This window comes from Chelonia mydas, chromosome 4 (assembly GCF_015237465.2).
Source record: "Chelonia mydas isolate rCheMyd1 chromosome 4, rCheMyd1.pri.v2, whole genome shotgun sequence".
Lineage (NCBI taxonomy): Eukaryota > Metazoa > Chordata > Testudines > Cheloniidae > Chelonia > Chelonia mydas.
Window position 1 is genome coordinate 87,367,257 of NC_057852.1, and position 25,383 is coordinate 87,392,639.

The 25,383-nt window shown below is 39.8% G+C and overlaps 1 protein-coding gene across 5 annotated transcripts in view; it reads left to right on the top strand.

The window, feature by feature from the left end:
* SGCZ (sarcoglycan zeta) overlaps nt 1–25,383 on the top strand; it is a 793,251-nt gene that overhangs the window by 673,640 nt on the left and 94,228 nt on the right. For all 5 annotated transcript variants that reach the window (XR_006290777.1, XM_043546174.1, XM_043546176.1 and 2 more), the window contains one exon: nt 4,619–4,706. Coding sequence is in view for 4 of the 5 variants with exons in the window: in XM_043546174.1 (XP_043402109.1) it covers nt 4,619–4,706 (88 nt within the window). In the remaining variant the exon portion in view is untranslated. The remainder of the gene's footprint in view (nt 1–4,618; nt 4,707–25,383) is intronic.

The window sequence follows — 25,383 nt, forward strand, 5'->3', positions numbered from 1 at the left end:
TTATTGCGATCATGTACAGGCACTTAAGATAGCTAGCCGATTGCCCTACTTTCTCAGTATGAATCAGGAGGCCGCCCCTGTTACACCCTCCTCCTTGTGTTTCCTCCCGGTATCCCACATCCGCACTTACCTCTGGACTTAGGTCACCATCCCGCGGTGAACCTTGTTTAAAGCCCTCCTCACTAGGTTAGCAAGCCTGCCTGTGAAGATGCTCTTTCCTCTCTTCGTTAGGTGGATCTCATCTCTTCCTAGCAATCCTTCTTCCTGGAACAACATCCCATGGTCAAAGAATCCAAAGCCCTCTCTCCGACACCACCTACATAACCACTTATTTACTTCCACAATACAATGGTCCCTACCTGGGCCTTTTCCTTCAACAGGGAGGATGGACGAGAAGATGACTTGCTCCTCAAACTCCTTTATCCTTCTTCCCAGAGTTATGTAGTCTGCAGTGACATACTCAAGGTCATTCTTAGTAGTATCATCGGTGTCCACGTGGAGAAGTAGGAAGGGGGTAGCAGTCCGAGGGCTTGATCAGTCTCAGCAGACGCTCCATTATATCCTGAATTCTAGCTCCAGGCAAGCAGCACACTTCTCATGTCTCCTGGTGCCTTCCGTTCGAGGGGTTCTCCTTCTGATCCCTTTCCTAAGATAACGCTTCCAAATCATTCTCCACCAGTACCTGTGCAGAGAGCATGAAAATGGTTTCTTACCTCTATCTGCATTGGGGGTACATGGGTTCTCCTCTTTCTTCTTCTGGAGGTCACATGCTGTGAATTTTGTTCCCTGTTCTGCACTGCCCTCTCTGATTCTTCAGCATGCTATACCTGCAGTTCCAAATGCTGACTTCTATCCAGAAAGTCTTCATTTTCTCTAATGCAATGCAGGGTTGATACTTGGGTCTCTAGTCCTTTAATCTTCTCTTCCAATATGAAGACCAGCTTGCACTTCGTACAGATGAAGTCGTTTCTATCCTTTGGGAGAAAGACAAACATGGCACATCCTGTGCAGGTCACAACAGCTGATCGCTCACTATCCATATCTTCCATCTAAAAGCCTCTTCAGATGGTGTATTTACTGCTCACAGAAGCCTGAAAGGCAAAAACACTCTGGGAGAACTCCCCCAGGTAAACTCACTTGGTTCGTAACTGGCTGCTTTTTTATAAGGCTGCTGGCTTGAAGCAGTTGGCCCAGCTCAAAGCCTTCCCTCCAATCAACCACGCAAGGCCCACCTGGAACAAAGCACTCCCAATTCACACTTTTCAAACAAACAACCACACAGCCAAACAGTTACACTTAAGAGTTCCTACCCTAGGTTTTCATTTACAATCAGATCACTAGTTCAACAAACCTGAGGAGCGTGTGATAATGAAGTTAGTTATTCTCCTAAGTCAGAAAAGAAAACAAAAACCCTTTGGATGAGAATGCAAAGACCACTGAGATCGCTACTCAATTTCAGTAAACTGCTGAATCTAAAGATTTAGTTCAACAGGCAAAGGTAGACATGATAATAGCCTCTCTTGATAAGGATATTGTTGTTCTGGGTGAGAAGGATGTCTTTCAAAAAATTGACTAGCCAGCAGAGTAAAGGGCTCTTTAAAGATACATTTTGAAGCTTCAGCTGTGTATTATAACCTCTTTTGCCAGAGAGGCAGTTGCCTGTGCTAATGATCTTCAAAGGTCCATAGGGGACATGAAAATCAAATCAGTGCTGAGAAAAATATCCATAGCAGCTGCTTTTGTTGCTGATGCATCCCTTGGCATGATCATATTCTCTGCTCAAATGGTTGCTCTGAACACAATGTCTCAGATAGTTATGGCTCCGCACCTGGAAAGAAAATAGACAAGCCAAGCAAGCTCTTTGGCAGGGAATTACATAAGATTGTTGTCGGGTCCAGTGAAAGACAAAACACACTTACTATTTTGGAAACTAGGTCAAAATAATTTCAGACCTTTCTACAGACAGAGTACCATTTTACAATTAACAATCACTGGCAACGCAATCCAGAAGAGCTTTTTATTATAAAGGAATGCCCTGAACCAGAAGAAAAAGCCGAGGGGGTATGCAAGATTGAAGTACAGCTCCAATTCATCATTCAAGTAAAATAAGTCCAACTGTGACTTTCTTAGTCATTTCCCTATCTTCTCAACAATGATGAGGAGTTAGCGGGGAGGAGATGATCCTTCTTTCTAGAAAAGAGTGACCATAGGCAACTGTGTTTTTATTTTCTTAATTTTCTTTTTTAGTTCGAATAACGAAAGAACTGATAATCAGGCTCCTAATGACTTACAATCATTTAAATTCACAAACTAAATATGCAGTCCAGTCAACTCACCCTCCATGCCAAAGCAGCAGCTCATAATCAAATGCTAACAACCCTATACCTCAATCTATATCTCAGTACTTCTTCAAAAGTTGGATGAGACAAATGGATCCTGCAGTATGCCCTGGAAGTTGCAAATTCAGGCTGTATTGTACCAGGGGTTGAATGAGAACAGAGAATGTCCTGCCTACTCTCTCTCATATCAACTCTATTATATCAAGAAAGGATCTAGCATCCATGGCTCAGCTGATTGTAACTGTGATAGTGTTTCACAGGGAAAGAGGTGGTCTCTTAGGTAGGCTCATCCCAGGTAATTTAAAGCATATTAGGTCAAAACCTGATCTTGCCATATGGACAATCAAAGTTTTAGACCAAATATGTTCATATAAGTTCAGATAAATTACAGGACTGGATGGCTCATGGAATTGGTTATTTGATACAAAAAATGTACTTTAGTCACAGTTCTGGGTTAGGTTGTTAATAGAGCTCTGCAGAGGATGGAAGTTCTGGGTCATGAAGGATTTTGAAATTTGGCTTCGTTCAGAATCTGAACAAAAACTGAATTTCTGAATTTTTTTTTTTTAATTTTGTAGTATAAAGTTTAAAAAAAATCAATTTCGAAACAAAAAATCAAAATGTTTCATTCCAAAAAATGTTAAAATAGGATGTTTCAACATCATTGAAACTTCCCCCTAGTTTTCTTCTGAAATAAAATCTGGTATAACTGACCCAATTTAATGAAGTTTCTGTTTCAATGGAACCAAATATTCCAACAAAATATGGTTTTGTCAGTTTCTCCAACCAGCTCTACTTGTTTGTGTATCATCTCATGGCTATTCAATGTAACAGATAAATACAGTAATAATCTCAGGTCATTGTCTACATCACTGTCAATCTTGTTAGTAAGCACTGCTCTGTGTCGACCTTAGCGGTCTGCATTAAAAGTTCCCTAGTGCGCTTTAATGTAATACTGTTTGAAATCACAAACAATACCTTAAAAATTGAATTTTTAGCCAACATGCAAGCATTCTTATCTAAATCAAATCAATCCAAGCCATACCTCTGAACTTTAAAGTTGCTATTCAAACGGATTCCATAAGCTCACTGATTTTGAGTAGGATTATGGCATTTATGTTTTCAATTTTCCATTATAAATCTAATTTTTAAAATATGCATGATGGGCTTCTTGTAGCAATATTATTTGTGCCATATCTGAATGTGGTGTCCTTGATCCGTTTATTTGTGCCAAATTTTGTGGATTTAAAATAGCATACAGTACACCCTTGCTATTATTCCCTTAATTATAATGAACTTTTAGCTATGATGAACACAGATCCTGGATCCCAACTACAGTACTGTACTGTTTAAAAAAAAAAAGTGTGCGGGGGAGGATGTTGCATATAGGTGCACAATTTTTACCCAGCCTGCCATGGGGCTGCCAGCTGAGCTGGCATCCTGGACCCACTCTGCTGGCAGGAGCCGACAGGCCTCATTGTGATTGTTGTTTTTGCTGTAACATACCCCTGGCTATAATGAACAAATGGCTTGGATCCTGATAGGTTTGTTATAGCGAGAGTGTATTGTATGTCTATTTTAGATATATTTCCCTCCCCTATTGTATGAAAAACCCATGTAAGCAATTGGACAAACTAAGTAGTGGAACTGATGATCCTACACAAGGTCATGTCAAATGAACAAAGCAAACAAGCTATAAAAAAAAAATCCCCTCTGATCTCAGGCACGATTTGTAATAAGTGTAGGGAAAATAATTTGTTGTGATTGTTAAGTTGGTGATGTCCTCTGTAACCTTTCAACACTTCTGTTTTGATCAGTCTGGAAATAGGAATAACACTTATTCCTCCAAATTCTTAAAATCAGTAATGTTTGTAAAGTAAGATTGTTATAATGTTTGTTGATGACTCTAAGGGTGTTGTATGAAGAATACATGGATTTTGTGTCATGGTAAAGGTTAAGATAAAATGCAACAATTTTATTCTTTTTAGTTTATAAATTGTATCATCCAAATGTGGTCCTCAGAGAATAAAACAATTTCTAGAGCATAATTTCATGTCTGAGCTCTGAAAATAGAGGCTGTGCAGTAAGATTTTCATCCTTGTTCTTTGTATATATTGGATATGTAAAATATTTACATGAATATTTACATGAAAATAAGAATATAATATTTTGGCAAGACCCTATCATCATATGTATGGGGTTATTTTTACAGTTCTAATTGAATTCTACCTCTATATCTTTTTTTTCTCCCATTTTCTTGTCTTATACATGTTTACCAGGATAGCCCAATGGTCTTACAGTCTGACAGGAACGTAACAGTGAATGCAAGAAATCACATGGGACAGTTAACTGGACAACTGACTGTAGGTGAGTGTTCTTCTTTAAAGAAGATTATTTGTATTATTTAAGTCTCATGAATAACATTTTTATTCAGTGATGTAAAATATTTATTGCAAAAACTCTGATAATCATACTGAAGAATAACATTGGGCCTGATGCAACACTCATTGGAAAGTAGAGCTAGAAGGGGAAAAAAAGAGAGAAAATGGCTTTTTCATTCATCAAAATCATTTATTTATTTTTTCATTTGTTTTTTTGTCACAAAAAACAAATATTTCAGCAGACAGTTTTGCATAAAATGAAATTTTTCTGGCTTCTTTCAATTTTTTTCATGGAAAGTAATTATCCGTTTTCTAACAGAAAGACTTCCATCTCTTCAATGAGCATTGAATTGGTCCCCCTAGCCCAGATCCTGAATTCAGTCCTCCACAGATTCTGAATCTGAGTAACGGAATGTAAACAGTGTAAACCTATTTGAAATTCTTACCCAGATAGCAAGATATTGTCTGTGTTGTCAGGACATCACTGTACTGTAATCAGGGTAATATGGAACGTATGTCCAGTCCTTAATGAAAATGAATTTGATATATCTTTATTTTACAATTGAAGGACAAAATATAAGAGCTAAACATTCCAAATGAAATTAAAATTCAAAGTGGTCTAATGTTACTAACTTCCAAATGTAATTAATGGGGTACATTTTATGTTATCCTGCTTTTATTAAGTCTACTATTTTCTAATATTTACTATTATAAGTATGATTTACTATACATTAAAGAATGACTAATAATCTATTACTAATAAGGCTGTATATTTTAGTGGTGAGCACAGGACTGAAGGCATTCATGGCCTTCCTGATAAAATTTATGAAAAAGGTCAATACTGCGGTACCCTTTAAAATAATTAAATGTCCTAGATAGAGGATATATTAGAAGGAAAGCAAATGGATACTGGCTGGGAAACCAAAAGTGTGTTGGTTTTCCTTTAACAATAGTTCTGACTTTTTTGATATTGTTGCCTCAAAAATCTCTTGATCTTGTCTATCACAAATCTTGCTATGGGGAGGGTAGAAGAAAAACACAAACCTCTACTACTAACCTCTGTTAGTAATTGCTATATAGTGTTAGTGGTGTTAACAGTTTTAATAGATGGTTCTACTATACAGGATGCTGTAGTAAATAGTTTTTCATGAAAGTAGTATTTCTGTCTAGGGTTTATATCATTGATGTTATCATAAAATATTGCTGTCATCTTGTGTATGTAGTAAAACTTTTGGATAAAAGAATCTTGTGTTCCCTGGGGAAAGGATATTAAAAGGGGATTTTTTTTTTAAATAAAGAACTCTTCTGTCTCATATTATGAAACCTAAGATGTATTCAACCTGGAGAATCAACATACTATATATTCTACAGGAAAAGGATATGTCCAAATGAATGTTGTCATATTCTTTGTAAATACAAGAAGAAATAACACAAAATACTGAGTAATCTTAAACTACTCAGAATGTTGTATTTATAACTTTACAGAAGTTTTTACTAGAGGTTGGGAATTTTTCAACAACATATTTTTTGTTGGAACATGCAATTTGGTTAAAACCAGAACTTTTTGCAGAAACGTTATCTGTTTCCACAAAACATTTATCAAGAACTTTTCTCCAGTTCAGGATGTAACTTAGAGGGGAAAAAAGAGACCAAACAAATAGTTTTCGGGTTAGGGGTGTCATCTTCTATGTGGAAGAACCAGGTTCAAGGCCCTGATTTGCTTGATTCAGAGTAGAGACATGAACCTATTTCTCCCACATGAGGGTGAGCCCTAACCATCAAGCTATTGAGTCAGTCTTTGTCTCTCAGTGTCTCCTGTTGGAGTTGTTCACTTTTTTCAACTAATTATATACTCATTGCGACTCTTTTTTTTTTTTTAATGGAAAATTTTGAAAGCTCTAATTTTTTATTCCAATACAGGACAAAAACAAGTTTTGAAACCTCAACATTTTTCATTACGCTGAATTCTTGTTTTCTGGCCTTAGCTTCTACAAATTTGTATTGCTCAGCTTTATTGCTTATGAATAAGGCTACAATTTAATCATGGGTATTTTTAGTAAAAGTCATGGACAGGGCACGGGCAATAAACAAATTCACAGCCCATGATCTGTCCGTGACTTATACTATAAATACCCCTGACTAAATCTTAGCGGGGGGGATGGTACTGGGGGTGCAGTGCTCTGGGGGGCCGCTGCTGGGGGGTATGGAGCCAGCGGCACTGGTTGCTGGGGGCCGCCAGGCAGCGGCTGCTCTGGCTGCCCTGGGACCACTGATCAGACAATCTTCGGGGCCAGCCACACTGGCCGCTGCTCAGGCAGTCCCCAGGGCCAGCTGCCCAAGGTCACCCGAGCAGTGGCCGGTGCGGCTGGCAGCAGGGCTGCCCAAGTAGCTGGCTGCAGAGCCGCTTCAGCAGCAGCCAGTGGGGCTGTTCCCAAAGCCACCTGAGCAGCTGGCCCCGGAATCAGCTGCTTTGGCAACCCTGGGGTCAGCCACACTGGGCACTGCAGAAGTCCCAGAGGTCCTGGAAAGTCACCATATCTGTGACTTTCGTGACAGATGCGGAGTCCTACTTATGAAAGCAAAATGCTGCCTCTTCCCCACTTCATTGAAAGCAAAGCATACATTACCTTTCAATTAGGAGTTTTGCATTCCTAAGAAAACTGTTAAGCTAACATTTCAGAGGTGCCGAATTGCAGTCATGTCAGTTTTTCTCCATCCAAAAACATCCATATGTAAGTCCTAACAATTTTTAAAATTAGGGAGGAGCATTTTTAATCCTTTTTTGTTAGATGAAAGATACTATAAAATATCTGCATTTAATAGCTATAATCCTGACTTGGCAATTTATCACACGTAATGCAGTTTATTAGATTATATTTACATTAAATAAGTCAGTGTTGTAGGGGTAGTTACACCCTACTCCAATTATAAGGCTTTCTGTTATAAAACTCTGGTAACAGGCTTCTGCATCTTCTTGGAGTCCTCATCTTAACTGCATCATTTTTACAACATCTTTTACAAAACTTCAGCATATTTGTCTACCAAAAATATTTCTAATAGTTTATCACATTCAGTTTCCACTCTTTTTCCATAGTAGATATTAATATTATTTTAGTTCTTGCAAGAAAAGAGGTTAAACATCTCTTGGGATGAAAAACAGCCATTAGTAAATTATCTCTTCTTTGGGCAAATCTACATACTATTTAATATTTGAACTAGCTATTTGGCATGCAAGTTTGTGAATTTTTTTTAAAAATCCACAAATTTAGTTTTAAATAGCACAAAATAATAATAATAAAAATAATCTACCAGTGATTGCCCATTGTATTATACAACAAATCCACAAGTAACAGAGAAAAAATTGAAGTGTGGGGTTGTGAGTAAGGAGAAAGTTAGAGTAGTAATGAGGAATGTTTTCATTTATTAGCTTTACTTCAGAATAACAGAACTTCCCCATACTGCAAAGATATGGGCATGTAATGGAAAAGGTTTAATGTGTAGTTAGATAAGAAACTTGGATATTCTACTGTTCATGAGCACCAACAGAAAAACGAATATGAGATCTGCTCTGTGCTGAGTTTGAGCCATGGCCTTGACTCTCTCAAACCTACAGCCTTCCACAGAACTTTAAAGCAATCAGTGTTTAATGGGATTTGGAATTTGTGCCTTGAAGAAGGGCTTTAATACTTTGCTTTTCTCACAGTGATATTTTTTCATTTTATAAATGATACCTGCTGTTCTCAGTATGCTCCAAGAATAGGTACTAACCTGGACTACTCAGGCATGGAATAGAAAAGTTTTTGGTAAAAACAAGTCAACCTCTCATTAAAAGGTGAGAATTAAAGAATCTGACCTTATAAACATGAATGCTTAAAAGGAAAACCGCCTAACATTATGAAAGCCCAATGGTTCTATCTAGTGTTAGGCCATTAACTATCATATGTTGTTTCTGAACAAGGGGAGGACTGAAATCTGGTTTAGGTATGTTATGTATTGTGATTACTATTTCTGAAATTCGTTCTCAAGGGAGATGCTCCAGCTTCTAATCAGTCAGAAGACCTCTCTTCCTGCAGAATGTGTGTTTTGTCTGATGGCTGAGAAAAATTATCTTTTTCAGGAGAGAGGGTTAAGAGATGGTGGGCGGGGAGGAGGGAATTTTTTTTGGACAGATATTCATATTCATTAATCAGTAGTTCCTGTAAAAGTCTGGTTTCATTTTCCTTTAATTCCATAATTATAAAATCATGAGTGGTGTGGAGAAAATGAATAAGGAAAAGTCATTTACTTTTTCCCATAATATAAGAACTAGGGGCCCCAAAATGAAATTAATGGGTAGCAGGTTTAAAACAAATAAAAGGAAGTTCTTCTTCACTCAGCACACAGTCAACCTGTGGAACTCCTTGCCTGAGGAGGTTGTGAAGGCTAGGACTATAACAGGGTTTAAAAGAGAACTGGATAAATTCATGGAGGTTAAGTCCATTAATGGCTATTAGCCAGGATGGGTAAGGAATGGTGTCCCTAGCCTCTGTTTGTCAGAGGGTAGAGATGGATGGCAGGAGAGAGATCACTAGATCATTACCTGTTAGGTTCACTTCCTCTGGGGCACCTGGCATTGGCCACTGTTGGCAGACAGGATACTGGGCTGGATGGACCTTTGGTCTGACCCAGTATGGCCCTTCGTATGTTCTTATGATCAAGCAATGTTGCTGCTATTACACACATTCTTCATGGTCTGCTAATTCATATATTCAAGAATCCTGAGATAGTTTTACAATTAGTTGCTTTGTAAATTCTAGCTTTGATGACTTACTACTTTTTGCCTTCACATGGAGTTAAGATTGTTGTTTCAGGCCTGTAGAAGTTACACTTGTTGTGTGGGAGTATCATTCACAGAAACCCACCATATGTGCTGATTATTATAAATGACCATGGGAAATTTGTGTGCAAAAGTAACCAGACTTGCTAGCAGATACAGATGAGAAGAAATTAAACTGATATCTGTTTTAGCCACTTGGTACTTGCCAGTGTCTGTTGCTTCGAGAAGATGCATTATTAAAACATTCTACTTCAGCTGATATTGTTAAAAGGTGGGGTTTCTGTGACACTCATTTACATCTGCAGCAGTGAATCTAGTACTCTGGTTGGTGATACCATTTCTTGTCAAGTCAATACAACGTTGCAAAAGTGTGTGCGCATGACCTGATCTGCTTAGACACATTGTATTTGAGCTTAATATTATGAATAGTTAAAAAGCCCTAAAGAAAACATGTTGTTTTAGTCATTAATGTGAACACCTGGGAACTGTTTAATTGGTCTACAGCTGGTGCAGATTAAATCAAGAGAGTGGAATGTTCCTAACTATAAGTGTCATTTACATTTTGTCCCGTTTATCTTTTTCTTTCTATTTTTTGGTGAAGTAAATCAGGAGTGAGTAGCCTAATATTTTTTAGAAATCTTCAGTACTAACACCTTTTATTGCTGTTAATACAAGTTGTGGAGATTCTTTTATTTATGAACATCGGCCCACAGGATTCAGAGAAATTAATAGTGGCCTAAAATGGAAAATGAATTTAATTGTTAATTCATCCTAAAAGTGGAACAAATAGAAAAGAAATAGGGAAGAAAGGAGAGCAGCAGAATATGGACCCTGGACTTCAGAAAAGCAGACTTTGACTCCCTCAGGGAACTGATGGGCAGGATCCCCTGGGAGAATAACATGAGGGGGAAAGGAGTCCAGGAGAGCTGGCTGTATTTTAAAGAATCCTTATTGAGGTTACAGGGACAAACCATCCCGATGTGTAGCAAGAATAGTAAATATGAAAGGCGACCAGCTTGGCTTAACAGTGAAATCCTTACTGATCTTAAACACAAAAAAAGAAGCTTATAAGAAGTGGAAGATTGGACAAATGACCAGGGAAGAGTATAAAGATATTGCTCAGGCATGCAGGAGTGAAATCAGGAAGGCCAAATCTCAACTGGAGTTGCAGCTAGCAAGAGATGTTAAGAGTAACAAGAAGGGTTTCTTCATGTATGTTAGCAACAAGAAGAAAGTCAAGGAAAGTGTGGGCCCCTTACTGAATGAGGGAGGCAACCTAGTGACAGAGGATGTGGAAAAAGCTAATGTACTCAATGCTTTTTTTGCCTCTGTCTTCATGAACAAGGTCAGCTCCCAGACTACTGCACTGGGCAGCACAGTATGGGGAGGAGGTGACCAGCCCTCTGAGAAGAAAGAAGTGGTTTGGGACTATTTAGAAAAGCTGGATGAGCACAAGTCCATGGGGCCGGATGCGCTGCATCCGAGAGTGCTAAAGGAGTTGGCAGATGTGCTTGCAGAGTCATTGGCCATTATCTTTGAAAACTCATGGCGATCGGGGGAAGTCCCAGATGACTGGAAAAAAGCTAATGTAGTGCCCATCTTTAAAAAAGGGAAGTAGGAGGATCCTGGGAACTACAGACCAGTCAGCCTCACCTCAGTCCCTGAAAAAATCATGGAGCAGGTCCTCAAGGAATCAATTCTGAAGCACTTAGAGGAGAGGACAGTGATCAGGAACAGTCAGCATGGATTCACCAAGGGGAAGTCATGCCTGACTAATCTAATTGCCTTCTATGGTGAGATAACTGGCTCTGTGGATGAGGAGAAAGCGGTGGATGTGTTGTTCCTTGACTTTAGCAAAGCTTTTGACATGGTCTCCCTCAGTATTCTTGCCAGCAAGTTAAAGAAGTATGGGATGGATGAATGGACTACAAGGTGGATAGAAAGCTGGCTAGATTGTTGGGCGCAATGGGTACTGATCAAAGGCTCCATATCTAGTTGGCAGCCAGTATCAAGTGGAGTGCCCCAAGGGTTGGTCCTCGGGCCGGTTTTGTTCAATATCCTCATTAATGATCTGGAGGATGGTGTGGATTGCACCCTCAGCAAGTTTGCAGATGACACTAAAGTGGGAGGAGAGGTAGATACGCTGGAGGGTAGGGATAGGATACAGAGGGCCCTAAACAAATTAGAGGATTGGGCCAAAAGAAATCTGATGAGGTTCAACAAGGACAAGTGCAGAGTCCTGCACTTAGGATGGAAGAATCCCACGCACCGCTACAGACTAGGGACCGAATGGTTCGGCAGCAGTTCTGCAGAAAAGGACCTAGGGGTGACAGTGGATGAGAAGCTGGATATGAGTCAACAGTGTGCCGTTGTTGCCAAGAAGGCCAATGGCATTTTGGGATGTATAAGTAGGGGCATTGCCAGCAGATGGAGGGATGTGATCATTCCCCTCTATTTGACATTGGTGAGGCCTCATCTGGAGTACTGTGTCCAGTTTTGGGCCCCACACTACAAGAAGGATGTGAAAAAATTGGAAAACATCCAGCGAAGGGCAACAAAAGTGATTAGGGGACTGGAATGACTTATGAGGAGAGGCTGAGGGAACTGGGATTGTTTAGTCTACGGAAGAGAAGAATGAGGGGGGATTTGATAGCTGCTTTCAACTACCTGAAAGGGGGTTCCAAAGAGGATGGATCTAGACTGTTCTCAGTGGTAGCAGATGACCGAACGAGGAGTAATGGTCTCAAGTTGCAGTGGGGAAGGTTTAGATTGGATATTAGGAAAAACTTTTTCACTAGGAGGGTGGTGAAACACTGGAATGTGTTACCTAGGGAGGTGGTGGAATCTCCTTCCCTTGAAGTTTTTAAGGTCAGGCTTGACAAAGCCCTGGCTGGGATGATTTAGTTGGGGATTGGTCCTGCTTTGAGCAGGGGGTTGGACTAGATGACCTCCTGAAGTCCCTTCCAACCCTGATATTCTATGATTCTATGAATGTTGGTTTGTGAACATTACAAAATCTGAAATGCTCCTGTAAGAGTGTAAGAGGAATACAGGTGTACACAATGTTATTGAGAATCTCAGGAACAAGACTTCTCAGGGTTGATTCTTTACAACCTTACACTTTCTATTTACACATGTAGAAAAAGGTGTAAAATGCTACCAAATCAGAACAGTAGCATTTAACACCCACTTTACACAAATATAAATGACTACACAAGGGGCCACAGTGTGGATAATCTGGACCCAGATCTTGACGTCCAAATTGCTGTACTGGTCAAACTTTAAGAGAATACACTCTCTTCATCTGAGATATTTGGAAAAGTGTCCATGCTAGACTAGGAAGGTCTGAGGAGCAGGGCTTAAATTCAGCCAGAACTATCTGGAGCAGAGCTCCGTTAACTATTTTCAAACGTGCAGAAGCCCCGGCAAGCCCCACTGGGGCTAAAGCCCCAAGCCCCACAGTGCCCAGTGGGTCTCTGGGAAATACTCAATGAGAATTTAAGCTCTTCTGAAGATCTTCAAATGGAAGATTAATCTAGCTACCATTTTCTGTTTTAAAGAAAAGAAAAAGTCAGGTATGATCATTCAGGGAGATGGAAGACCCTGAATAAAACTGTTAATAAATGAGTTACTCCATTCCATGAGAGACTCAGGATGATGAAGTATATTCAGTAGAGGTGGGTTATAAAGTACATCATGAAAACATTTTGGAGCACATCCCAATCTACAAGGAGTGAAGGAGGAAAGTATAAACAATGGTGACAGGTAGTACTGGAGAATTCAATTGTATATGTTTAAATATAAAGTCATGGCTCTGAGTCATTATAATAACAACAATGCCATGTCTGTCATCAATGCACAGTGCTAGTTGTCCCGATGCTGAAAAATTACAAGGGGCGAAAGTCACAGGAACAGCAGCTCTCTGTGTTGTTATCACTATGGATTGTGCTAAACGGCCAGGCAAATGGTAGAATCTGAAGAAGCATATGTTGTGTTTGTGCATGTTACTGAAATTATATTTGTTTTTAATAATAAAAATATTGGACAGATCATAAGGAGCTTTCATTTTGTGTGATGAAATCCTAATTTTAGTTGAAGGGTCTCTTTAGGAACATCACAATAATGCAAAGATAACTTTAATGTCAGTGACTGAGCAGCATAGGCAAGTAGGACAGGTGCAGAATAACAATTGGATAAGGGGGGAAATTGTACCTCCAGAAATAATAAATTTTTCATCATGTAGTCATTACATGGGTAATGTTGAAAGATGCATTTTGTTTCAGCCATTTTTTTTTTTAAATGAGTGCCTGATTAGGATCTTAACTTCATATTTAGGCACCTATATCAGTGGCTTAATTTGTAAAAACACTGAGCATTTAGTTGTTCCTATTGATCTCAGTGAGAACAGCTGAATGCTCTTTGCTTTTGAAAATTCGGTCCCTTATTTAGGTATCTAAATTGTTTTTAGAGCCTAACCTTTAGGCACCCATTTTTGAAAATCTTGGACCTAGATCCTATTTCTGAACCCTGTTCTGGCTTTATTTAAAACAAACAAGCAACCTTTTGGTCTAAAATTTTTCATGTTACACTGCAGAACAGAAATTAAAACTTTCAAATTAAAATTTTTTAAACAGCTTAGATTTCAAAATTCCAGGTTCACAGAAGGAAAAAAAACTTTTTCCAACTAAAACGTCTAACTAAAAATTGTTCAACCTTGTTAGAAGAGTTGGAAACTCAGAAATGTTTTATATTTATGCCTTTAAACTTTGCTAGCACTTAGCATTGACATATAGTGCATAAGTGAATTTTTGAAATCATAAGACAAAAAAAACAAAAGTTCCAATGGCAAAAATCTTCATTAATTCTCAGTTAGAATTAAGAATTTATACATGAAAATTTTCAAGAAATTATCATTCAGCGTGCCCACACAACCTTAACTGTACCCTTTTCTTGCAAATCTTGTGTAAATGGAACACCCATTAATGTCTTCAGACTATCTCTATTAGTTTGCCGTGTGTTCCTACCTATCCTACGTAAATACACAAAGACTGTGGATTTGTCTGCATAGGAATTCAGTATTCAACAAGACAGCATGTGATTTGGCAGAGTGCTTGCTACTCTACATTAACTCACCATGAGGATGCTCTTTTTAAGTACTAAAAGTGCCCTTTGTTTAGTATACTTTAAAGCGTATTAATCTAAAGTGCCCAATGATGCTTTTAGTGAGCAGTAAGAGCGCCCACCTTCTTGGAATTCCCTCTGAGACCTCTTTCCACTCAGCTTCCCAAGAGTGCAGTTTGACTCCAGCTTTCGTCAGTCAACTATCTTTATTTGCAAAAAGAAAAGGAGTACTTGTGGCACCTTAGAGACTAACCAATTTATTTGAGCATAAGCTTTCGTGAGCTACAGCTCACTTCATCGGATGCATAAAGTGGAAAATGCAGTGAGGATGTTTTATACACACAGACCATGAAAAAATGCGTGTTTATCACTTCAAAAGGTTTTCTCCCCCCTCCCCCCCCCCCGCACTCTCCTGCTGGTAATAGCTTATCTAAAGTGATCACTTTCCTTACAATGTGTATGATAATCAAGGTGGGCCATTTCCAGCACAAATCCAGGGTTTAACAAGAACGTCTGAGGAACAGTGGGGGGGGGGGGGGGAGAGGGGAGGAAAAAACAAGGGGAAATAGGTTACCTTGCATAATGACTTAGCCACTCCCAGTCTCTATTCAAGCCTAAGTTAATTGTATCCAATTTGCAAATGAATTCCAATTTAGCAGTCTCTCGCTGGAGTCTGGTTTTGAAGTTTTTCTGTTTTCAAAACCAGTTTCATCCCAAAGTTTTCACCCATCCCTGTGTGTAACACCTGCTTTTCAGTATGGTTTTGCTGTTAAGCGATCTACAGATGGTTTATGGAAGCATGGAAAGGAAGTGATATTCTAGAAGTTAAAGCAACTTTTTAAACTGAAGACTATTTTAGTGCCTTGATTTTCTATACAACCGCTAGACAATACTGATTCACCAGGGCCGGCTCTAGGTTTTTTGCTGCTGCAAGTGGGGCTGGGGCTCGCAGGCGGGGCTGGAAGCGTAGGGAGTGATGTCACCTTCTCCCAGCACCTGCAGGGGCTTTACCCTCTCCCCCGCCTGGCCTTTCAGAGAAGCCCCGATATAAGGGGTGGCACAAGGCAGCGCAGCTGCCAGTGCGCAGATGAGGTGGCGCAGCCCGGCTCCCCGGCAGAACTCACTCTCTCCTCCCCAGGTAGTGGCTGGGCCCTGGGCTTCCCCTTCCCACTGTGGCCGGGGGCGCGGCGCCCTGGCCCGTCTAAGTGGCGCAGCTCTGAGAGTGCAACTGCCCCGAAAAAAAGGATGGCCGGAATGACGCCGCCCCTGAAAATGTGCCGCCCCAAGCAAGTGCTTGCTTTGCTGGTGCCTAGAGCCGGTCCTGTGATTCACTAGCAAACATTCCCTACTTTGGTTGTTAGGGTTACATTTACGATAGAGGAAAAACCTTTCCCTCTCCTCCACTCCAGTTTTTGTTATAAGTCCTTCTCTCACTTACACCAATATTTTCATTAAAACAAAACAAAACAAAAACAACAACAAAAACACCTTTGCTTGGAGTAATTAGTAACTCTACATATTAGCCCATAGACACCAACTCCGTGGGTGCTCCCGGGCAGAGCAGGTGTCGAGTACCCCAAGGAAATCAGAAAGTTGGCACACGTGTACCCCAATTCAGCATGATGCTTAAGCATATGAAAAGCTTTAAGCGTGTGAGGAACTGAAGTCAATTCAAGTCACTGGGACTCTTCACTTGCTTAAAGGTAAGCATGTGCTGAAGTGTATTACAGAAGTGTGCTTTAATTTTGTATTCCAGCATTGTAACAGCCACGCTTTTTGTTCTCTCTGCTACTTAAAGGGGCTTTATTATTTCTTTTATTTCACTTTATTGTTTTGGTTGTCTAGCATTTTTGTTATTTCTACATAAGAGCCAAGAAACAGACCTTAGAGCAGGCAATTAGTCAGCTACAAATACAGCAAATCTTATCTTTAAATAAAAAATAAATAAAAAACACTTTTTTTGTGATAGTTTGGTTAGGTAGCGAGACGATCTACATATAATTATTATTCACCATAATGTTGGCACTTTATTTAGAGGTTAATGAAAGAGTCCAAAGAATACTGTCAACATATTTTCCTTCTTCAGATGAATTAGTTGTATTCTACTTTTACAATGGATTAGTTTATAAAAGCAGTTGAGATTTCTCCCATCTCCTTTTTAATTTCCCCTTTCTTCCAATTAGTGAGGAAGTAAGAGATTCAAGTGATCCTTTATTGTTCCAGCATGGTAAATACTCTTCCTGGAGAAACATAAATGTGGAACATGTAATGAAACTGCATACATTTGCTCATACCTTGTCATATGAGGAAGTTTATCTCTTGTCCTGAGATAATGTCCATCTCAGACATAGAAATAAAAGGGAGGGCTTCTTAACAAAATAAGTCCTGATCCTGCGAATGCATATGCCTGTCTTTACCTATGTGACTAGTCCCATTGAAGTCAGTGGGATTACGTGTATTTAAAACTGTTTGCATGATCAGAACCATGATCAGTAGAGTGTCTGAGTGTTCCCAGGTAGCATGAAGAAGAAGGAAAAGGAAATGTCTTGTCTAACAGATTATAGCAATTCATTAGAAAGGAAACTGCATTTCCTTAAAGCTGCTAGCTGTCATGGAACTCCATGTTACAGTTGGATTCAACTGTAGAAGTCCTAGTTAGTGAATGAAAAGAAGTCACTAATGGTTCCAGTGCAGTGCAGTGGTGTTAGTGTTTAATCAGCAATCCCTTGCCATCTGTCTTGATGATGCTAACCCTCATGCTAGGTCAGCCAATATAGATAGCATAACTGCTGCTCAGAAATGTTTAAAGTAGGAATACTTGGTTTGGTTATGTAGCAGGTGGATCCAAAAGTTGGGGGGGCGGGGAAGCAGACACTATTCAAAGGAATTTTAATGTGCTTTTAGCGGTTTGGTGTACATCTTCAAAAGATGGTGTTAATTCCCAGTCTTTAACTTCTTTAACTGCTAATACTTGATTCAACTGCTAAGGCAGGTGCTGTGCATGTGTCATGACATGCACAATGCTGCTGCAGGGTGCTAAGTACTGTTAAATTACCTACAGCATCTGGCCCTTTAACAGTCCCTGACAGGACACTCAGATTTTATTTTTACTCCTTTTTTCCTTCTGACATTCAGATAGCTCATTAATTTTGCAGAGTTATATATGAACGGTTTAGGAGAAAGGCATAAAAAAGGGCAAGTAAATTTAATGCTATTTTGTAACTTTATTCTATTAAATCCAAAAATTTAATAATACAAAAAAGAAACCCTAGTAAAAAGCCATCAGGTCTTTCTAGCATGCTTCTTGACTTCACCATTTTTCCTCCTCTAGGGGAAAAAAAGCTACTGTACACTATACGTTGTTAAAATGATAGCAAAGAGACATATCGTTAAGAAAATATGAGGGGGTAGGAATACATGGTTGCAGATTTGGAGTCTATATCCAGATTTGCACTTCTTACAGCAGTCTGAACTTAAACTCTATTATTTTAATATCTTATGGGTTCCAACATGGGGAAAAAACAGTCCCAATGTCCAGGTGTGCTAGGATTTACACGTGTAGATTGGATAATCAGGCTTCTAAGCATCACTTTGCATGTACAATATAGTATATTTGTACGCAAAATTAGGAGCATATGAAATATATAGCCTCAGTGAAATGTATTGCAGAAGACTGCATATTGATCAGTGCTTCTTCCAGTCCAGTCGGTCTAATGCTCTTAGGGCCTGATCTGAAGTTAATTGAAATCTGTCCAAGCCAAGTGTTGACTTCTGGAGGGTTTGAATCATGCCTTAAAAGAATATCAGTGGTTCATTTTGTTGAAGATCATCTGTGAATCCATCCATATTAGCTATGCAATTCCTAGAAATATCATCTGGTGATCATTTCACTAACACCACAGCTTGTTTGCTCTCAAATACCTATGGCCTGGTATAAATTGTTGGCAAATTGGACCATAGAATAGTCCATTATTGTGTTATGTTTACTGCCTATTTTTAAGAACAATATGTCAAATATCAAGATTTGCTTTGTTTGTTTCAGTACAGTAATCAAAAGTAGAGTAAAATCAAACCTTCAAATGACTTCAGTGCAGTCTTGTAACCATAAAAATTTCTCATTGCAAAAATCAATACCAATTAATGACCATAAATAGAAAATAATTATGTTTAGTGTGCTAATTAATCAAGTTAATTACATTTATTGCTGTTTATATTGTTTTGCCTCCATTCAAAATAGCATGGAGCTTCATCACTGATATTTATAGAAAAGATGAATGTGAACTGACAAATTTCCTTTTCTATAGGGTAAATCAAAAGTTCTTACATGGTTGTTTAGCTTGGGATATTTTTAATGAGTAACTTTAAATTCTGTAGTAACTAAGCATTCAAGATTTGATATTTCTATTTCATTTGTTGTTTGAATTGATAATAAATACCATACTTACAGGAGAATGAGGGAACTGATGGCATTGAAATGATGGTGATATAGCTGATTATTGAAAATATCCTGCTACCATTCTTCTATTTTTGTGAGTAAGAATATTCCATAAACCTGCAATTAATTAATCACATGGAATAACTAACTCATTGAAACAATCATTGTTTGATCTCACTTAGAGATCAGAATAGCTCAAGTCAAGTACCAGTCAATGCCTCTCAGAAGTAATCAGAGCAAATCACTACATCTAAATGGTGACACATCTTATGTTCAAGTAGCATAATAAGCCTAAATCAGAGTTTTCCTTCTCATCAAAATTAAGGGCAGTATTGTCCAGTAAATAGACTATTCCTAAAAAGGAGACTGGAAATGTCATGAGCTTTCATCTGTGGAGTTTCCACCAGATTGTTTCTTAGATGAGTTGGGTTCCTCTCCCTCCCCATGAATTATCAAGGTATTGAAATCTTTTAGGCCAGTACCATCCCAGGGCCCAACTTGTGGCCTGAGGTGGCCCTGTATGCAGCCTGTCTCAGTTTTGCTCTGAGTTCCACAAATAATTCACATATTCCCAGTGTCTTTAAAATAATATTCCCCTTCACCTGGGATGTAATGTATTCAGATTTCTCAGCTCCCTTTTAGTTGCAGAGTTTCATAGCCCTCCCTCTTGGGGCCTGTGTGTTCCTATCTGGATCTCCCTGGTCTGTAGACTCTCCCCTCGCTCGCCCTTAGGTCCAGGGGTTGCATGGCCCTTCTTGGGGCTGTGTCCTGGCTAGGGTGACCAGATAGGAAGTGTGAAAAATTGGGATGGGAGTGGGGGGTAATCAGTGGTAATATAAGACAAAGCCCTGAATATCAGGATTGTCCCTATAAAATCGGGACATCAGGTCACCCTAGTCCTGGCTGAGTTCTTCCCTCAGCAGCAATCTCCTGACTGAGTAGAGAGTCTCCCTCTTGAGTCATCTGCCTCTATTCATCTGACACTCAAGCCTTCCAAAGGGATCTAATTACTCCACATGCCAGTCTGTGCTGGCTCGGAGACTTTACCTGCCCACTCTTCAAGGTTTCTGATCCTAGGCCCTTAAAAAAGCAGTAGCTTGGGTTTTCCCTATACCTTTTCCCTCCCAGACACAAACTGTTCCCAAGTACCATCTTCCTCATAATCAAGGTCTGGTTTTGGTTATTTCAGACACCTGCAATGAGATAACTGGTCCCTCACATGATCTTAAAGGACAGTAGCCCCTTACAGATCCTAAAGCCTAGGATTCCCAGAGATCCCAAAGCCAGACCATGAAAAATCTATCAAACACCTGCTGGCTGATGGACTTAATTTACAAGTCAAAGGAAGATACGGAAAATGAGGGCAGAGTCTATCCCAGGGCGGTGTGGAACAACACCTTGCTGAAAAGCCTATTTCATTGCCACCTTCAGCAGTTGAATTTCCAGCAAAGCGTTGTCCCTGGATCCTGCTTTAAAGGCCTCTGGTTTTTAGGTGCCTTATACACGTGAAGCTTCTGATCACTCTTCTGGAATAGAGAGAGATCATTCTGTCACTGCTTCACCCTTTGGATCCTCCAGGCTGCTGTTTGTGGGATGGGTGACCTGACTGTTCTGTTTCTTATCTAGCCTTCTAGAAGGGAGGAGGGGTGTCCTGTCTCCTTTCTTGGATCTTCTTTGCCCCATGAAGGGTTCAGCTTACATCTCTGATGTGATGTCAAATGCATAGCCACTGCCTCAATTTATTGCTACAGGCTTCTCCAGGCCAGTAGAATGATTTCAGTGCTTTGGCTTTGTGACCAAAGCAAAATTTCCCTCCCTTCCACAGTAAACAAAGTTCAAAACAAAGTACAATACATTTTTGTCCCTCCCCATTCATTGACCTTCTGTACTATAGGTCTTCATGAGGTGGCCTTTCTCAAGCTAAAAAGTTTCTTGGCCTTTCCAAGGCTAAACACCTCCATACTCCTTTGCTCCTCAGTGCAGGATTCACAGTTCTTTACCACTGGGCCAAATGCCTTTCTCGAGGGTATCGACCTTCTCCCCTTCTTGCAGAGTTTACATGACTCCTTTCCCACTTAGTTTCAAGAGCACTGGCTCAACCCATCCAAGAGGTACAGCTGAAATGCAGGGAGCATGTTCCATTGGCTCCAGTCCCAAAGCCCTCTAATGAAGTAGCAGTGTGCTCCCACCTCCACATTCACTTCACTTTTCCCAGAAGCCATTTCTATGTTTATCTGTCTCCTTTCAGGCCTTTCTCAGGCTCTTTCAGTCAAGACCCTTATGGGCTCAATTCCCATTTTCCTCCCCACAGGGAACTTCTATTGCTGGCAGTCCTGACCCCTGAATCCAAGAAGAACTTGCTCAACATGCTACTGTGCTCCCTGGATCTCTTGCCAGCTTCTTCCCAACAGTAAGCCATTGCTGTTTTTTTCCTAGACCCTGGTTCAAGTAGCTACTGGTTACTCTCTCCCTTGATTGAGAGCCTGGACCTGCTTTTTACCCTGCTTCCTTCTTCTCAGCAGACTTTATCCTGGCCCACAGCCAACTGATCTCTGGATTATAAGCCCCATGGTCCAGGAAGTATCAGGCACAGGTTGGAGGCTGTGAGTGAAATCCTTAAAGGCACAGATCTCCATGTGACACATTAATGGTGGGCATTAGTTATATCATCTTCCTGAGTCTGAAAATAGCTCCAGTGTCTCTGCTGCAACCCATAGCTCTGTCAAGTGGCAATAGAATGAAAATAAACAGACTTTGGTCAATTTTCCACCATTGCTAACCCTGGTTCATCTAACTCTGGTGCTAGCAATGTTGAAAGCCATAGTGCAGATGGACCACAAACTGCCTTAATTAGTTTAAGCATTGTGTCTACAAACCTTACTCAGAGCAGGTATAATCAACATGGTGTTTGAAATGCCAGCACCTGACAGCAGCCCATTTACATTAGGGCTCCCAATGTAGCTACTCCCGTGGGACTGACCTGGTTTTAGCAAAAATAAATATTTGCAATGATTTTTTTCTAGCGTAGGAATTTCCACTCTGGACAAGATTATATTACATGGTGCTTAAAGCAATGGAATCAGCTATCAGTCTGTCCATAATAGAACTCTTAATATTAGTAAGGGCAATGAAATGAGTTATAAATTATAAAAAAGAGAGATAAACGTAAATAAGAATAGAATAATAAGGACATGAAGAAGCAATGTCAGAAAGGCAAAGGGACACAATAAGGTGCCATTCATCAGTTATAAAAACACACAAAATTGTAAGTACATAAAAAACAAGGAACAAGGTACAGTAAATGTAGGTCTAAAACTTAACAGAGAAAGAAAATAAGAGTTGACAAGCAGAAAACTGAAATGCTGCTCTTCTGAATTCTTCACAAAGCAAGGTGTTCAATATAATAATAGTTAACAAGGAAAGGGAAAGGTCATGAGGTACAATCAGAAAGGGAAAGTATAAGAACACTTAGATAATATGAATATATTTCTCATGCTCATAGCCCAGTAAAATTCACCTCAGAGTGCTAAAGCAGGTAGGAGAAAAGTTATTGTCACCATTAGCAATTTTTTGAGAACTCATGGATGACAGGTAAGGTCTCACCAGATTGGAGCAAGTCAGACATCAAACCTATTTGTAAAAAGAGAAAAAAAATAGCATGCAGGGACTTACAGATAAATGAGTCTAACTTCGAGAGCTGATAAACTTTTAGAAAAATTCATAGACCAGTCAGAGTGAAAGCACCTGGAAGAAAATAAGATGATAAATAGGAGATATTATAGAGAGTATTTAGGAATCCAGTGATCTAGTGAATTTGAGGATTTTATATTTCTTTGGAGGGAAATGTAAAGATTTTGGTGAACTTAGATTTTTGGATTTATATAACTAAAAAGTTTTGTATTCAGAGTAGTTCTTTCTTACGAATGCTCTTGCTATTTGATTTTGATGTGCTCTTCCGTATGTGCAATGGATGGTCATGTATATTGTACTTTATATTATCCCCTCACTTTTCAGTTTCTCATTTTCTTTTCAGTTTAATAGCATGTAAATAATATAAAAAGGAGAGCTAGTAGGCAACTTGGGTTTGTCATAAAACATGTAATGGCAAACTAACTTAATATTTTATTCTTCAGTAAGGTAGCATATGTAGGGCCTGATCCAACTCCCGTCAAGGTAATGGAAACACTCCCATTGATTTCAATGAGTTTTGGATCAGTCCTCTAATGCATAATGGAAAAGTAGTCACCTCAGCTTCAATAAAGTCTTTAATATGGCTTCACACACCGTACTACCAGAAGAATATGGATTAGATAGAGCTACATTATGATGAGTACACAAAGTGTTACAGACGGCTCAGTTCCAAGTTTGAGGGTGGTGTCAAGTGCAAAGACTTGGTTTGGGTCTACTACTACTCAAGTTTAATTAGTCACTTACAGAAATGAGTGGAAAGTGTGGTAATCACATTCATAGATAATGCACATATTTTGGAAACTAGATTTAAATGATCTTGATAAATTGAACAACTAGGCTAAAGTAAATGAAAGGTGAGTTGATAAAGGCAGAGGTAAAAGACTTCATTAGTGAAGAAATAATCAAACATAGTCTGACCACATGTTAGTATTGCAGAGGAGGATCTGTGGTTTATAGTGGATAATAAATGAAGTATGGGCCAAAGCAATACTATTGCAAAAAAGGCAAATACTAACCTGGATTTTATTAATACAAATATCATGCATAAAACAAGTCAAGTAGTAAACTCATTGTACTACATCCAAGCCTAAATTAAATTAATGTGTTCATATTAAAAAAAGACTTGAGGAGGTTCAAAGTGGAGCAACAAAAATAAGTTTTTGAAAATAAGACCTGTAGAATGAGGAAATATAGATAACTGACCTGAGAAATGTCTGAGAGAAACATGCTGGGGACCCACTTCCTACCCATTTCCAGCCCCTTTACAGTATAAACGGGCCCTAAAATTCCCAATTCCATCCAAAAGAATTCTCCCACACAGTACCTTAGGAAAACTGTCTGTGGATCCCCCTGTAAGCCGTGATGTAAGGAGTATGTTGGGAGCTTGACTGGGCGCAGAGTGCTGAGGAGATTCCAGTCAGTACTGCCACCACCTAGGGCAGCCCTACAAGTCTTCTGTAACTTTAGACAGCTCCTCAGGGCCACTGCAGCTTCCAGAGCAAAGCTGAATCAGGAGGGCACAAAGGAGGCTTGAATCCGTCTTGAATCCCTCTCTCCCTGCGCTTTGCTTCTTAGAGGTGTAGCACAGAATCTTGCCCCCTCTGTGAGTGCATAACACATTTGGTTATGCTTGTGTTCCTGCGGGCATTGTTTACCTATTGGGGCTGGTCCATTTCACACCTCCAACCAGCATTCGGCGGTAGAGCTGGCTGTGCTCTGAGGGGAGCATACATTGTACCCATTGCAAGGGTGGCAGAGCTGCTACTGTATGTGTGCTTTCAGGGAGTCCCCAGGAGGAAATTCTGCATTAGTCAGCCAGAATTCTCCTGGGTGCTCGCACTTCACCCAGTCCCAAGCATGTGGATGTAGTGGTCAAATTCTAGATGTAATTACTTATATGCATGAAAAGGGATTTTCTCAAGAGGAAAGAAATAGAATCATTTTGGATCTAAACTTGATCACTCATGTATTAGAGATGATTTGATAAGAATATATTGTTTATTTGGTATAGTATGAAGGAAGGGTTTAATGAAAAGCAAAGAGAAATAACAAAATAAAGCTGTCCACAACCCTGGGAATGGACTAGATAACACATTAGGTGTCCCTTTCCGCTAAAATGATTCAGTTGTTCAGTCTTCATCTCCATTCAATCTGCATCTGTAAGATGAGAGGTGAGAACTCATAGCCTAAGGGAGGCTAGGGTTCATTTAAACCACTTTTGTGTCGTCCTGAGCCTTGGCTATTATGGAGGCTGAAGAGACCCACAGTGTAACTTAGATGGCCCTGGAGGGGCATCAAAGTTAGGGCCAGCTCTCCAGGCTGCCCTGAGAGCCACAGTGCTGCCTGGAATCTCCAGAGGTTTGCCCCCAACATGCACCTCTCAACCCAAGTCCCACCCCGTGCACTAGGGTTATGATGGAGTCCTCAGAAGGCAGCATTTCAGCTGTCTTCTGCAGTGTCTACACAGGGGGAATTGCACGCAGCTGGCTATGGAGCTCTTAGGACCCCTTTAGGTCTCTCTGCCCTTTTACATGGCATAAAAGGCTCAGAGCAGGTGTGAATGCCCCCCCCCCCAACTTCAAATGAGGCCAATTGTGTGGA